Consider the following 13,346-nt stretch of genomic DNA (forward strand, 5'->3'; position numbering starts at 1 on the left):
CCTTTCTTTAGGTCTTCAACATGCCATGCTCCACTCCACGGAAGGACTTTTGCACATTCTGTTTCCTCTGACTGCCGTGCCGTGCACCACCTCCCTCCTTCTCCAGGGAAAGCTCCTGCTCTTTGCCCAGACTTACATTCCTCAGGGAAACCTTCTCAGATTCCGCACCTTGTTTAAGTTCCCTGTTGTGGGTGTCCACAGTCCTATGCCCTTCTCCCTTATAGCACTTCTCATACTTAAAGTTTTTATATATTTGAATGGGATTAAAAACTTAAATCTTTTTTTTCTCCACTAAACCATGAGCTCCATGACGGCAAATACCATCTCTGTTTTTGTTTATCTGATGTCTCAGAGGCACAGCATTAGACTTGGTGAATAAGAATTGTGACAATTTGTTGAGAGAATACAGAAATGATGTGAGGCAACTTGTTTCTTTATTTGATCTTGAATACATTCCTAATCTCAATTTAGTAAATGTTTTTGTTGTTGTTGTTGTTGTTCCTTACAGCAGTAACAAGGGTGAGGGTGCATTGCTTTGTATACCGAATAGGGTAATAATACTTATTTCAAATATTTTACTTAAAACAATGAAAAACATTATTTATAAAAATGTCTTTTATTTATCTGTCTTTCAAAAACAAATTTTGAGAAAAATGAGAGAAAGCAATATTAATTCCACCTTTGCATGTTTGAAAACTGATTGTGACAATGAACAAATGCCTCCTGATCGTAGAAAGGAATGTGAGCTGCAAAATATCTGGAGGTGGAAAGAGCCAGGAGATGTCTGACAAGAAGCAGGGGCAGGAAGACAACTGGCAAAAGAATTACATTAATTTAAGAAGTAGAAAAGCTTATTGAAAGCACTCTTCAAAACTCTTCAGAAGCTAGTAAAATAACATTTTACTATGTTTTCTCCATCTCTTAAAATTCTCACAAATGCAAATGAATGATAAAACGTGAAAATAAGGATTGGCAACTAATTACATCCCCAGGGCAGATTTAATTAGAAAAGGAGCATATTTTCACTCATTCTCCACAGTTAGATGTTTATGGCATTTGGTAAAGGAGAACGAACATTTGAAAATCCTTTGACATAGCTGGTATTTAAAGAATAGCAATTGCCTAACATTTGTGGCTCCGTATGTTGAATATTTTGGCTCCAATTCTTGGGTATTCATTCTGAAAGATTTATATCCCTTTGGGGAGTATGGTCAGTGACAACGGTAAAACTAAATCCTGAAATGTGGAAAAACTAACTTTTCCTAATATAAAACTGTTCTAAAAAAAATCCCTCAAGTCTGTGAATATGTTTCCAGATTTTCAGAAAAAGCTCTTGATTTACAGAAATTTTTTTCTGTAGCGATCTAACTTTTAATGATTAATATAAAATTTCCATCCTTTGGCTTCAAAAATAGCCTAGAGATAATTCAGAAAAATATATAGTCTTGCCTTTTGGTCACCTGTTGTAATTCTATGACTTTTAAAAAATTTATTTCATTGGTTATAGTATAAATAATGAAGTAAAGTTCAAAGGATGGAAATAGTCTAGAAGAGAAAAATTGAGAGACGTTAAAATGAAATAGGAAACTACGATTGTGCTGAGTGTATAAAGGGTAAAATGGCTACCAAAGAAAATATAATGCAAGGGTAGCAGTCAAGAAGGCCCTTGATCATGCACAGCTGAGAATGTCAGGACAGTACATTCTTCTTCAGGGAGCTGGGCCTGTAGTGAGGAGACTCTCTTGGCTTGAATGAGGCATGACATGCTGTCTGACATCTGCTTTCCAGTCATGCTTGAGTTTGAAACCACTGCCTACAGAACTCCGTATCTGAAGCTTTTGTTTGCAGTTTCACACTTTTAATGTAGGAACCCAGCTCTGTTCCTTCAGGTACCCTAGGGGAACTTTCTGTCTCCTTTTAACCATTTAAAACCAGAAAATTGATGAATTGATTAATTGTTTTTCTTATTTGCTTTGTTGTGTTTTTTTTTTCTATATTATTGTCTCTAATAAATTATGATTAGCATTTAGATTCTTCATTATGGCTTACAAAATATCTGCCTTTTGTTTTTCTAAAAGAGGCACCAGAAGTGCTAGCATGTGGTGGTCCTGTGCCCACAAACAAGGGGATTTATGAAACTGACAATAGTACATAGAGGATTTATTATTTTATGTTTCAAAGCCAACTTGATGGGAAACTTGATGGTGTTAAAATTTCTGTTGATATTGAGAAAAGGACTGCAAGAACAAAACTTATTATTTTAAATGTAAACAATAGAACTAAGGCTCTTGTCATTCTAAACTTAATTTTGGATATAGAGGACAGCCTATATTACCCAGAAGGAAAAGTATTATAAAAATAGAAATAGTCAGTGTTGTCACCTCAGGATAGTGGTTCATAACATTTTTAGCAATATAGAGAGGATATTTTTGAAAAGACTAAGAGTAAAGGTTAAACCTTTTCATCTTTACTTTTGATGCTTGCCCCCTAGTAATGCTATTTGAGTTTCTTATTTAAAAAGTAAAATATTGTGTTGAATTAATGAAAGAGTTTGTGTATGTGCATGTGTGTGATATGGAGGGGGCTGGGCAGTTTGAATATAATTTTCATTTTTTTGCTAAGTTCATATGTTGCAAATATCTCTCTATATATAAAACCCTAATATGCAAATAGACCGAACAATGGAATAACCGAACAACTGAACAATGGTCGTATTGATGTGCTCTGACCACCAGGGGATGTGCATGGAACATGGCGGGTGTCAGCTGCAGCGGGATGTTGTAGCAGGTCAGCCGGGGTGCCAGAACAAGGCGGGCCACCAGTCTCTGTCATTGGGGTGAGCCTCTGGTGGTTACTGAAAATTCTTTGCTCCTATGCACCATGATCCAACTTGGCGCCTGCACCTGCTGCTGGCACCAGCCCTCCTTGCACCCACTCTAGCACCAGAGCCACTTCTCGCACCTGCTGACAGTGCCCGGTGCTGATCCCGATTGCTCGGTGCCGTCAGTGGATGCAAGTGGCAGCTGCCAGCCCCGATTGCCCCTGAGGGCTTCTCCACCTCCCCCTGCTCCTGAAGGGTGATCAGGACAGCAGTTGCTGCTTACACCCACTGAAGGCTCTGGCCCCACTCATACTCACTGCTGGCCCAGCCCCAATCGCTCTGCACCATCAGGGGGCGTGAGCGGGGCTGGTGCAGACAGTGTGTGGGAGTGGCAGAGATGAGAGCAGACCTGTTGGCAGAGACAGAACCTGGTGTTGTGGCAGGAGGGGCTGGGCAGGGATGTGGAGGATGGGCTGAGACCTGTCCCTGTGCCCACCACAACCTGGCGGCCCACAATTCCTTTCAAGGTGCATGAATTTGTACACTGAGCCCTAATATATATATAAGCCTAAGTGATCTTTATAACCAAATGACTGGAAACACTGGTTGCTATGACACACACTGACCACCAGGGGGCAGACGCTCAATGCAGGAGCTGCCCCCTAGTGGTTACTGCACTCCCACAGCCAACCTCCCTTGGCTGGCTAACCTCCTATGGCCCATCCTCCTCAGCTGGCCACCCTCCCATGATACCTCCCCCTGGCCAGCAGGCCCTGATCACCTGATTGGGCTGGGCCCTGGGCTGGGTGGGGGAATCGTGGGTGGGTGGTGGCCAACCTCCCACAGTCCCTCCCCTTATCCTTCCCCCCAATTGGCAGGCCCTATCCCTCCTCCTGGCTGGCAGACCCTGGTGTCAGTGTGGCAGTGAGGGAAGGAGGGGAAGGGAGGCAGGAAACCATGTGGTGATGGGGCACCAACAGTGGCATTGGCATCTTGCATTCATTCCTTCCTCACCTGGCCTGGCAACTGTTGCCTCCTTTCCCAACCCCACTGGGCCCTTGGGCCCCGATTGATCTGGCCTCTGGTCCTAGGGACCCTGCCTGTGCATGAATTTTGTGCACCAGGCCTCTAGTGTGTATACATATATACAGTGTGTGTGTGTGTAATACATATATATATATATATATATATATATATATATATATAATAGATATGATAATATAAAGTAATTATTAGCAAGTGGAAATAAACATAATTTGTAGGTGTATTTCTCCCCAAAAGAAAGACTTATTTGAGTCCATTGGTACTGTGTTTGGAAGTATTAGGTCTAGTAATAATTAATGTCGTTTTCTAATATTTTAAATCGAATTTATTTAAACAATACAACAAAATTTAATCAACAATATAGTTGCCGTTGTTTTCTACTACTTGTGCCCAACGCTCAGGAAGCATTTTAATCCCTCTGTTGTAAAATTCTTGTGATTTTGATGCAAAAAATTCGGTCAATGCATTTTTGAGGCATTCTTCATTATTAAATTTTTTTCCAAGAAGAAAGTTTTGCAAAGAACGAAACAAATGGTAATCGGAAGGGGCAATATCAGGAGAATATGCAGGTTGAGGGAGAACTTCCCATTCCAACTGGCGCAGTTTTTCAGCAGTGATTCTTGCAGTATGCGGTCGTGCGTTATCGTGGTGAAGAATTACGCCCTTCCGATTAATCAGCGCGGGTTCTTTTTCTCTTAAAGCTTGGGCTAACCTTTCCAATTGGGCACTATACACTGCACTTGTAATGGTTTGGTTAGATGGTAAAAGTTCATAATGAAGAATTCCTTTAAAATTCCACCAAACACACAACATCACTTTTTTCGCATGCAAGTCAGGTTTTGGCGTGGGCTGCGGAGCCTCATTTTTGTCCAACCATTGAGGCCCCCTTTTCAAATTAACATACAGCACCCATTTTTCATCTCCGGTAACAATTTGCTCTAAAAACGGCAAACGGTTTTGACGAGAGAGGAGCGAACTGCAAATTGTGACTCTTTGATTACGGTTGTTGTCGGTCAACTCATGAGGAACCCATTTTCCAAACTTTTGGACTTTGCCAAGTGCACGCAATTGATTGGAAATTGTTTTTTGTGAACAATTTAAAGTTGTCGCAAGCTCTTGTTGGGTAATTTGAGGATTTTGCACCAAAAGAGCTTGAAGAGCTTCTTGATCAAAATTGGACACACGGCCTCGACCACTCTTGTCATCTAACGAAAAATTTCCCTCGCGAAATTTCTCAAACCAACGCTGGCATTTTCTGGCGCTAACTGCATCTTGACCAAGAGCACTACAGATGTTTTTTGCAGCCTCACTTGCTTTTCTTCCTAATTGGAACTCGTAAAGCATGCAGTGCCGAATATGCTCTTCAGCCACCATCTTCTTAGCCCTAGTTTTGCAACAAAAACCAAACCAAACACAAACTTTTTCAAGCAAAACTTGTTAATTGCACTTCACACGTTCTGTAGATACCACGTGTTTGAAGGTTATGTCAATACAAGTCAACGCCAAGCAAGATTTTAAACGAATGTTAAAAAAGACATTAATTATTACTAGACCAGATAAAAACCCAAGGCTGTCTTTTATGAGCAACTTTTACAAAATAGTTTATTCTTAACTTTTGTGACTTCTGAAATATATTGGTGCATATACTGTAACTCTTATTTACCAGCCAGTCTTAATGTCAGTAGAAGTAATATGTTCTTCAGAATATTTTGAAGGCATTAATGGTCAGCAGACATTGCGAAAGAGGTCCTACAACAAATTCTGATTTTAATTTCCTGGCAGGTCAGTTTCACTGGTCAATGATTAATTTATTTTAAATATCACGCATAATTTTATCTCAAAGGACAAGTTTCCCAATTCTCCACTACTCTTTACATGTGTTGATTAGCCAAACAAACATTGATTTGCATGATTCTCAAAATTGGGCCTACAGTTTGCCCATGACAATGAAGCTTTGTCTTTTCCTCCTTCAGTTACCGATTACATTATCACCAGTTATTAATAGAATTGTATATGGTTTTAATGCTCCAATTAAAAGACACACTGTAGCTGAATTGGTAAGAAAACAAGACACATATATAAGAGACCCACCTCAGACTGAAAAGTACACATAGACTAAAAGTAAAGGGATAAAAAAAGATATTTCATGGAAATGGAAAGGGGAAAAAAAGCTGTGGTAGCAATACTTATATTAGACAAAATAGTCTTTAAAACAAAGGCTATAATAAGAGATAAAGAAGGACTCTACATAATGATAAAGGGATTATTCCAACAAGAGGATATAACATTTATGCAGCCAACATAGGAGCTCCTAAATATGTAAAGCAAATTTTGGTGGACTTAAAGGAAGAGATTGATAGTAAGAGTGTCATAGTAGTGGATTTTAACACCCCATTGACATCAATGGATAGATCTTCCAACAGAAAATCAGCAAGGAAACAATGGCCTTAAATGATACACTAAATCAGATAGATTTAATTGATATCTATCTTCTTTTTCAAGATTGATATGACTATTTGGGCTCTTGTGGTTCCATATAAATTTTTGGAATATTTGTTCTAGTTCTGCAAATTACACCACTGGTATCTTGATAAGAATTATGTTGAATCTATAGATGGCTTTGGGTAGTATGGATATTTTAACGATATTAATTCTTCTTGTTCATGAACACTTATATCCTTTCACTTATTTGTGTCTTTTCAGTTTCCTTCTTCAGTGCCTTTTAATTGCCCCAGTCTAGGTCTTTTACATCCTTAGCTAAATGCATTCCTAAGCATTTTTTTTATTTTTGAAGCCATTGTGAATGGGGTTGTTTTATTAATTTCCCTTTCTGAAATTTCATTATTGGTGTGTAAATATGCAACCAATTTCTGGATATTTATTTTGTATACTGCTATTGTACATTACTAAATTCATTCATCAGTTGTAATAGTTTATTGGTGGACTTTTTAGGATTCTTTATATACAGATCATGTCATCGTCAAATAATGACTTTTTTTTTCACTTCCTCCTTTCCAATTTGGGTGCCTTTTATTTCTTCTTCTTGTGTGGTTGCTATGACTGGGACTTCCAGTACTATGTTAAATAAGAATTAAGAAGGCAGATATCCATGTCTTATCCCCAATCTTAAGGGAAACACTTGTAGTTTTTCCTCACTGAGTATGTTGGCTGTGGGTTTGTTATATATGGCCTTTATGACATTGAGGTATATTCTTTCTATTCCCAGTTTGCTGAGAGTTTTTATCGATGCTGGATTTTATCAAATGCTTTTTCTATATCTATTGATATGATCATGTGATATTTGTCCTTCATTTTATTTATGTCGTGTATCACATTTATTGATTTATGGCTATTGAACCAATCTTGCATCCCCAGAATAAATCCCACTTGACATGATACATGATCTTTTTAGTGTATTGCTGGATCTGATTTGCTAATATTTTGTTGAGAATTTTAGCATATATGGTTCATTAGGAATATTGGCCTGTAATTTTCTCTTTTTTTGTCATGTCTTTATCTGGTTTTGGGATTAGGATAATGTTGGCCTTGGGAGTCTTCCCTCCTCTTGAATGCTTTGGAACAATTTGAGGGTAGGGATTAGTTCTTTGAATGTTGGGCAAAATTCACCTGTGAATTCATCTGGTCCAGGACTTTTGTTTGTTGGAGTTTTTGATTATTGCTTCAATTTCACTAGTTGTAATTTCTCTATTTAGATTCCCTGAATCTTCTTGATTCAGCTTTGGAAGATTGCATATTTCTAAGAATTAATCAATTTTATCTATATTGTACAATTTGTTGGCATATAATTGTTCATATTTTCTTACAATCCTTTGTATTTCTTAAACCAATGTCACCCTAATAAATTCAATTTTTTAAAAAATTGCTGCCTCTTTCACAACCGTACTGCCCTTACTGTACCTTCTCTTGTTCTCAATATGGAATGTTGTACTGCCTCCCTCATGGTTTCCCTTTCTCCAGGTTTTCCCAGTTGTAAGAATGTACACACATATATAAGGCCACATCATATTTGTAAGAATAATTTTCAGACATGGTTTGCATGGCAGAGTATACTGTTGAGAACTACAGGAACCACCTATTACTTCTGCATAAAACTTACATTCCTTAGTCTCTCCCTCAAGCCTTGCCCTTTGAATATTGAATATACTAATACCACCTGATGTTGTAGCTGTTTAAAACAGACAAACCAACTTTAAATGTTGATGCTTAATTGAGATAATGTTTTATGACACTGAACAGCTTTTTTTTTTCTGCTTTTTTTTTTTCTTTTTGTGCTTTAGCTACATAGTTCATTTAACACATTATAATCTGCTCAGAGAACTTTTTAAAAAAGTAATGTGCCATGTGTATGGGAGACATGTTTCCCAGTTCATGGAGTCATAACAATGTAGAGAATGATCTTAGCTAACCTTTCTGTGGCATGGTGTTTTCATAGGGAGGAAATCAGACAGCTACAGTGATTGCATTGTGTTCAATGAAGGATTTCAACTTAGCTCAAGAGACCTGCCAGTTGGCAATCAGGGATGTTGGAGGCCTTGAAGTTTTAATCAATTTACTTGATACAGATGAAGTCAAATGTAAGGTGAGTGGCTTTGTTACAATGGATGAGGGACCTTTTTTATACCTTCTTATGGGTCTCTTGTTAATGCTAGGTGTCTGCTACTTCTACTGCCTGGTTCTCACCTTATCTGCTATTATTACTGCTAAGGTAACTTGCTACTTCTCCTGTTAGCTGCTCTTCTCATCTCTCTACTTTTCTTTTTTCTATCTGGTTCTTTTCATTAGTTTCTGCTTTTTAAATGATGAGTATTTGTTTATATAATTGAAGGGATATATATAGGCTATGTGTAACACCTGGGAATATATTTTTTTCCTCTAAAAACTTAATTGGGGGAGTATTTTTGGTAGACTTGGAATTTAAAAAAATATAGCACTGGTTCTATATTAAGCACACATTAATCTATAACCTTTTTTGTTCTCATTTAGATTGGTTCATTAAAAATCCTGAAGGAAATCAGTCATAATCCTCAAATCAGACGTAATATTGTTGACCTTGGGGGCTTACCAATTATGGTTAATATTCTTGATTCTCCACATAAGAGTCTGAAATGTTTGGCAGCTGAGACAATTGCGAATGTTGCCAAGTTTAGAAGAGCCAGGTGGGCAGTGAGACACCATGGGGGCATCACTAAACTGGTGAGTACCACTGACATCAGCAGCAACACAGCAGCTGCCACGGAAATGTCAGCTCCATGCTGTCCTTTCTGGCCACTCCCGGACATTAGATAACCACAGGGCATGTTCTGAGAATCTTCTTTTGATACACCATGTCGCTGAAAATTATTTTTGTATATTAATGTTAGCAAGTGGCCAAAACACATGTTCAACCTTACTTTGCAAAGAAATGTAAATTTTAGAAATAGTTGTAGTTCTCACCTATCACATTCGTAGGGATGCATTCACGTCTGTGTGCAGTGTTGGTGAGCTGGTGAGAGCCTGTGCAGTAGGAAGCAGTCTGGTAGCCTTTTCCTCCAATGTGGTGACATCACCATGAAGATTGTCCCGAAGGTGACAGAGGCGCATCTTATTGTTACACATAAGAGTGACAACTGAGAATGCTTGTTTTGCAATATGAGATTAGTAAAATAATTTGCAGTATAGTCATAAGAAATGCCTATTTTCAGTGCTATCAGTGGTATATTTTAGATGTTTATTTAGTAACAAGGGATAAATGAATATTTAATGTTATATATTATATCATAACAGGATTAAAAGCCAATGGTACCTATGATCCCAATTTTTAAAGGCCTACCTAAAAAGTATAGAAAAGATTCTTGAAATAAATACAGAAAACTGTTGACAGGAGTTTTCTCTGAAATGATTATCAAATTTTCTTCCTATTTTCAACTACATGTCAGTTTGTTATAGAAGTATTACTTTTATAATAAAAATGATTATTTCAATAACTATCACTGAAAGATAAAGTTTAACATTTTGCTCAACACCTTTGCCATGACAGGAAAGACCTTAATAAAGTGCAATATGCAAATGCATTTCCACCCTCCTTAGGAATGATCAATAGATCTTGTGTCTGTCCCACAGCTTATATTCATCACTTCAGTAATTTAACATCCTTAAGATGAGAGCCAGATCTTATATATCTTAGTGCCACCCACATCACTTAGACCCATACCTTACACATAGAAATAGGTAATAATTATATATTGAGTTAATGTGGATTTAATGTAAATATTTGCACAGCGAAAGGTGTTCAGAAATTTACTAAAAGAGATTCTATGTTTTTATTTGTAATCTCTAGAGTATTATAAATTGTAATTATTTGCTTCATAAATAAGATGGACTTATGGATGGACAGATGGATGAATTGATGTCTATGCGATAAAAATGACAGAATGTTTATTAGAGAACATAGATTATGGATATATGGATATTGCTGTACAGTTTCTGTATAATTTTTTTCATTATTTGTGCATATTTGAAAACTTCCATAAGAAAATCCTGAGGAAATGGTAATTATTACTATGGTTATCATTATTCTACTTAAATAATGAAATTATATGACAGGCTGATGTGGCTTTCCACTGACACTATTCCCATTGAATTATAAGAAAGGAAAATGTAGAATAAAATTAAAATATGTTTTTATGGTAGTCTTGTACATCACATTTTGGGGCCTGAAATTTGAACAGTGGCACTAATCTAGTCAAGATAATAAGATACAATTTAATTTTAAATAATAGCTAAATAGGTAAGAAAAAAAACAATGATGGATATACTAATAATAAACTTGTAATAATTGTGTTGAGAACACATCAGGGAAGGACTAGAATTGGGGGTTCACTTTTGGTTTGCTAGCTATGGGGGTAGAAGATAGAGTCCCCAACTAAAGCTGGAAATGAGGGAGATCACTAATGCAAAGATGGAGATGTAGGCTGGTTATGGCATTCCAGCAAGTTAACTGAGATCAAGAGCATACAGGCCACAGTGGGTTAGATAACATAGGTCAGCCACTGTACGGCACACCAGATAGAAGACTGTGGAGAAAAGTCTGAGTAAGCAGGAAGAATGCATCAGGCCTGGACACATTGCAGGATCCAATGCTGTTAGTACTGTGGCCTATTTTCATGTTCCTCTGTATATATAACACACTTGACCCTTTCTGTGAAAACCATTTCAATCATTTATTGAACTATGTGTCAAATACAGATCTAGATGGTGGAATTATGAATATAAATAAAGGTATTTTCTTGACCAAAGTCATATCATGCTCTCATTGTAGCGGGACACAGGAGATATAGGCAAAAATATAAGTAGAGGGTGAGTATTTGGTATTTCGTTTAGTCAGTACTGGGAATAGTGGAGGAACAAAGGAGGGGCTAATCAATTGACTCTACTTGGAAGAGGATGTTCAAGAAAGTCTGGAGAGAGGAGATATTGCCTTTGAAAGGTGAGTAAGTATTTGTCAGGCAGGCACACCAGAGAAGATGAAGTTGTGTTGATAAAGGCCTAGAGCTGGAAGCAACATTGAGTGCTTGGAAACCACAAGTGGTTTAATGAGGCCAGTCTTAGGGTGAGAAGGGCTGTGTGGTAAGAGGTGAAGTTGGATGACTAGTGAGAGGTAAGCATGGTAGACATCACACAGGGTCTTATCGAATGAGCTGCAAAGTTTGAACTTTATATAGAAAATGAGGAATACTTCTTATAGAAACTTTTTGTCTGTCTGCCATGTGTTCAATCCTGCTATCTCTGAATTTCTTCCCCATCTTGCTATCCTATCCCTAATAGGTACCTGAAAGCCATGTAAATATGCCTTACCCATGTCTTTCCTTGGGCTGTACTAATTAGACCATGGGTGTCCACCTGATTCATGCTGATTCTACTGTGCCTCTCCCAAGAATTTGGAATAAGAGATCAGAGACTCTTCTTTTGGTGTTCTTGATTATGTGGGTAGTGTCCCTGGAATTTGGTCTGCAGAGAGAGAATGGAGTAGACATGAATATGATAAAGCCAGCTTTGGGAGGCCTTGTTTCACTTCTATATGGGGAACCCTGCCATACTGCTATATCCATATACTATGTGTACTGGTTAATAATGGTGGATTTTGTAATCAAAGAAAATATGATTATTTCCAGAGAAAGATCAAAAGTAATGTCCATCGTTAGTTACACATTTCCCTCATCTTTCAGATAATTTATGGATACCATCTCAATATAACTTGTCTTGTTTTGAGGCAGACCATTCAGAGACCCAATTTTCCACTTCTTAGTATGTTTTGAAGTATACTGCTCAGAAAGTGCATTTGCCATTGATCAAAACAAGTGGTAATCTGAAGGATCAAGGTCTGGTGAATATGTCGGATGGGTTAATACTTGCTGGGCAAGATCTTTTAATGTGTCTTTAACTGGTTTTGAGTGTGTGATGGTGCATCATCATGAAGCAAAATTATTTTGCCGTGTCTTTTGGCCCATTCTGGTCATTTCACAATCAAAGCGTGCTTCAAATTAATTATTTGTTGTTGGTAGCGGTCAGTATTAACAGTTTCATCTGGTTTTAGAAGCTCATAATACACCACACTTTCCTGATCCTAGCAAATGAAGAACATTGTCTTCTTTCCCAAGTGATTTGGCCTTGCGGTCTATGTTGATGGTTGACCTCCTAGATCCGTGGTTGGCAAACTGTGGCTCACCAGCCACATGCGGTTTGCAAGCCCTGGTTTGCCACTCTGTTGACTAATGAGTTTGCTGACCACTGTTAGATTAACCCATGATTTTGTGCATTTGAGATTCTCAAAATAAATCCACTTTTTATCGCCAGTCACAATTTGACGCAAAAAAAGACTTTCATGCCGTTAAAGCAACATTTTTTGGTTTTCCATTTGTCTTTGGTTAAATTGATATGGCACCCATCTTCCTTCCTTTAAAATCTTTCCCATTGCTTGTAAATGATGGGAAATTGTTTGCTGAACAATGTTTAATCTTTCTGCATGTTGTTTTTGAGTTTGACAAGCATCTTTATCCAATAATGCTTGCAATTGTTGGTCTTCAAACTTTTTCAGTTGACCTGGACATGCTTTGTCTTTCACACCAAAATCATCACTTTTAAAGTGTTTAAACCAGTGTTCACAAGTATCTTGAGATGGAGTATGTTCACCATAAGCTTCCTGAAGTATACAATAACTTTTTCTTCAAAATAAAGTAATGAATTAAAACTTCTCACGGATGCTCTTTTTATGCATGAAATTTGACATTTTTAAGTGTAAAAATATCTATGATGTTAACACCTTCAGCAGATTTGACATATGAAGTTTTGAAGCATGTTGTCAATACAACAAAATAGCATGCATACCAAATCACATATATATCACTATATGTGTAACTCCATCTATTGAACAAAATCCTCATTATTATCTGGTTCACCCAGTAAACTGCCTGCCTTTAATGTC

The 13,346-nt window shown here is 37.5% G+C and overlaps 1 protein-coding gene across 1 annotated transcript in view; it reads left to right on the forward strand.

Moving 5' to 3' along the window:
• Positions 1-13,346, forward strand: part of ODAD2 (outer dynein arm docking complex subunit 2) — a gene marked incomplete at its 5' end in the record, with an annotated part of 176,154 nt that overhangs the window by 60,917 nt on the left and 101,891 nt on the right. The window contains 2 exons of the mRNA XM_084875757.1: positions 8,319-8,465; positions 8,870-9,079. Coding sequence (XP_084731883.1) covers positions 8,319-8,465; positions 8,870-9,079 — 357 coding nt within the window. The remainder of the gene's footprint in view (positions 1-8,318; positions 8,466-8,869; positions 9,080-13,346) is intronic.

The sequence above is a fragment of the Pipistrellus hanaki genome (genome assembly GCF_964339955.1).
Source record: "Pipistrellus hanaki genome assembly, chromosome: 1".
NCBI classification, from domain to species: domain Eukaryota; kingdom Metazoa; phylum Chordata; class Mammalia; order Chiroptera; family Vespertilionidae; genus Pipistrellus; species Pipistrellus hanaki.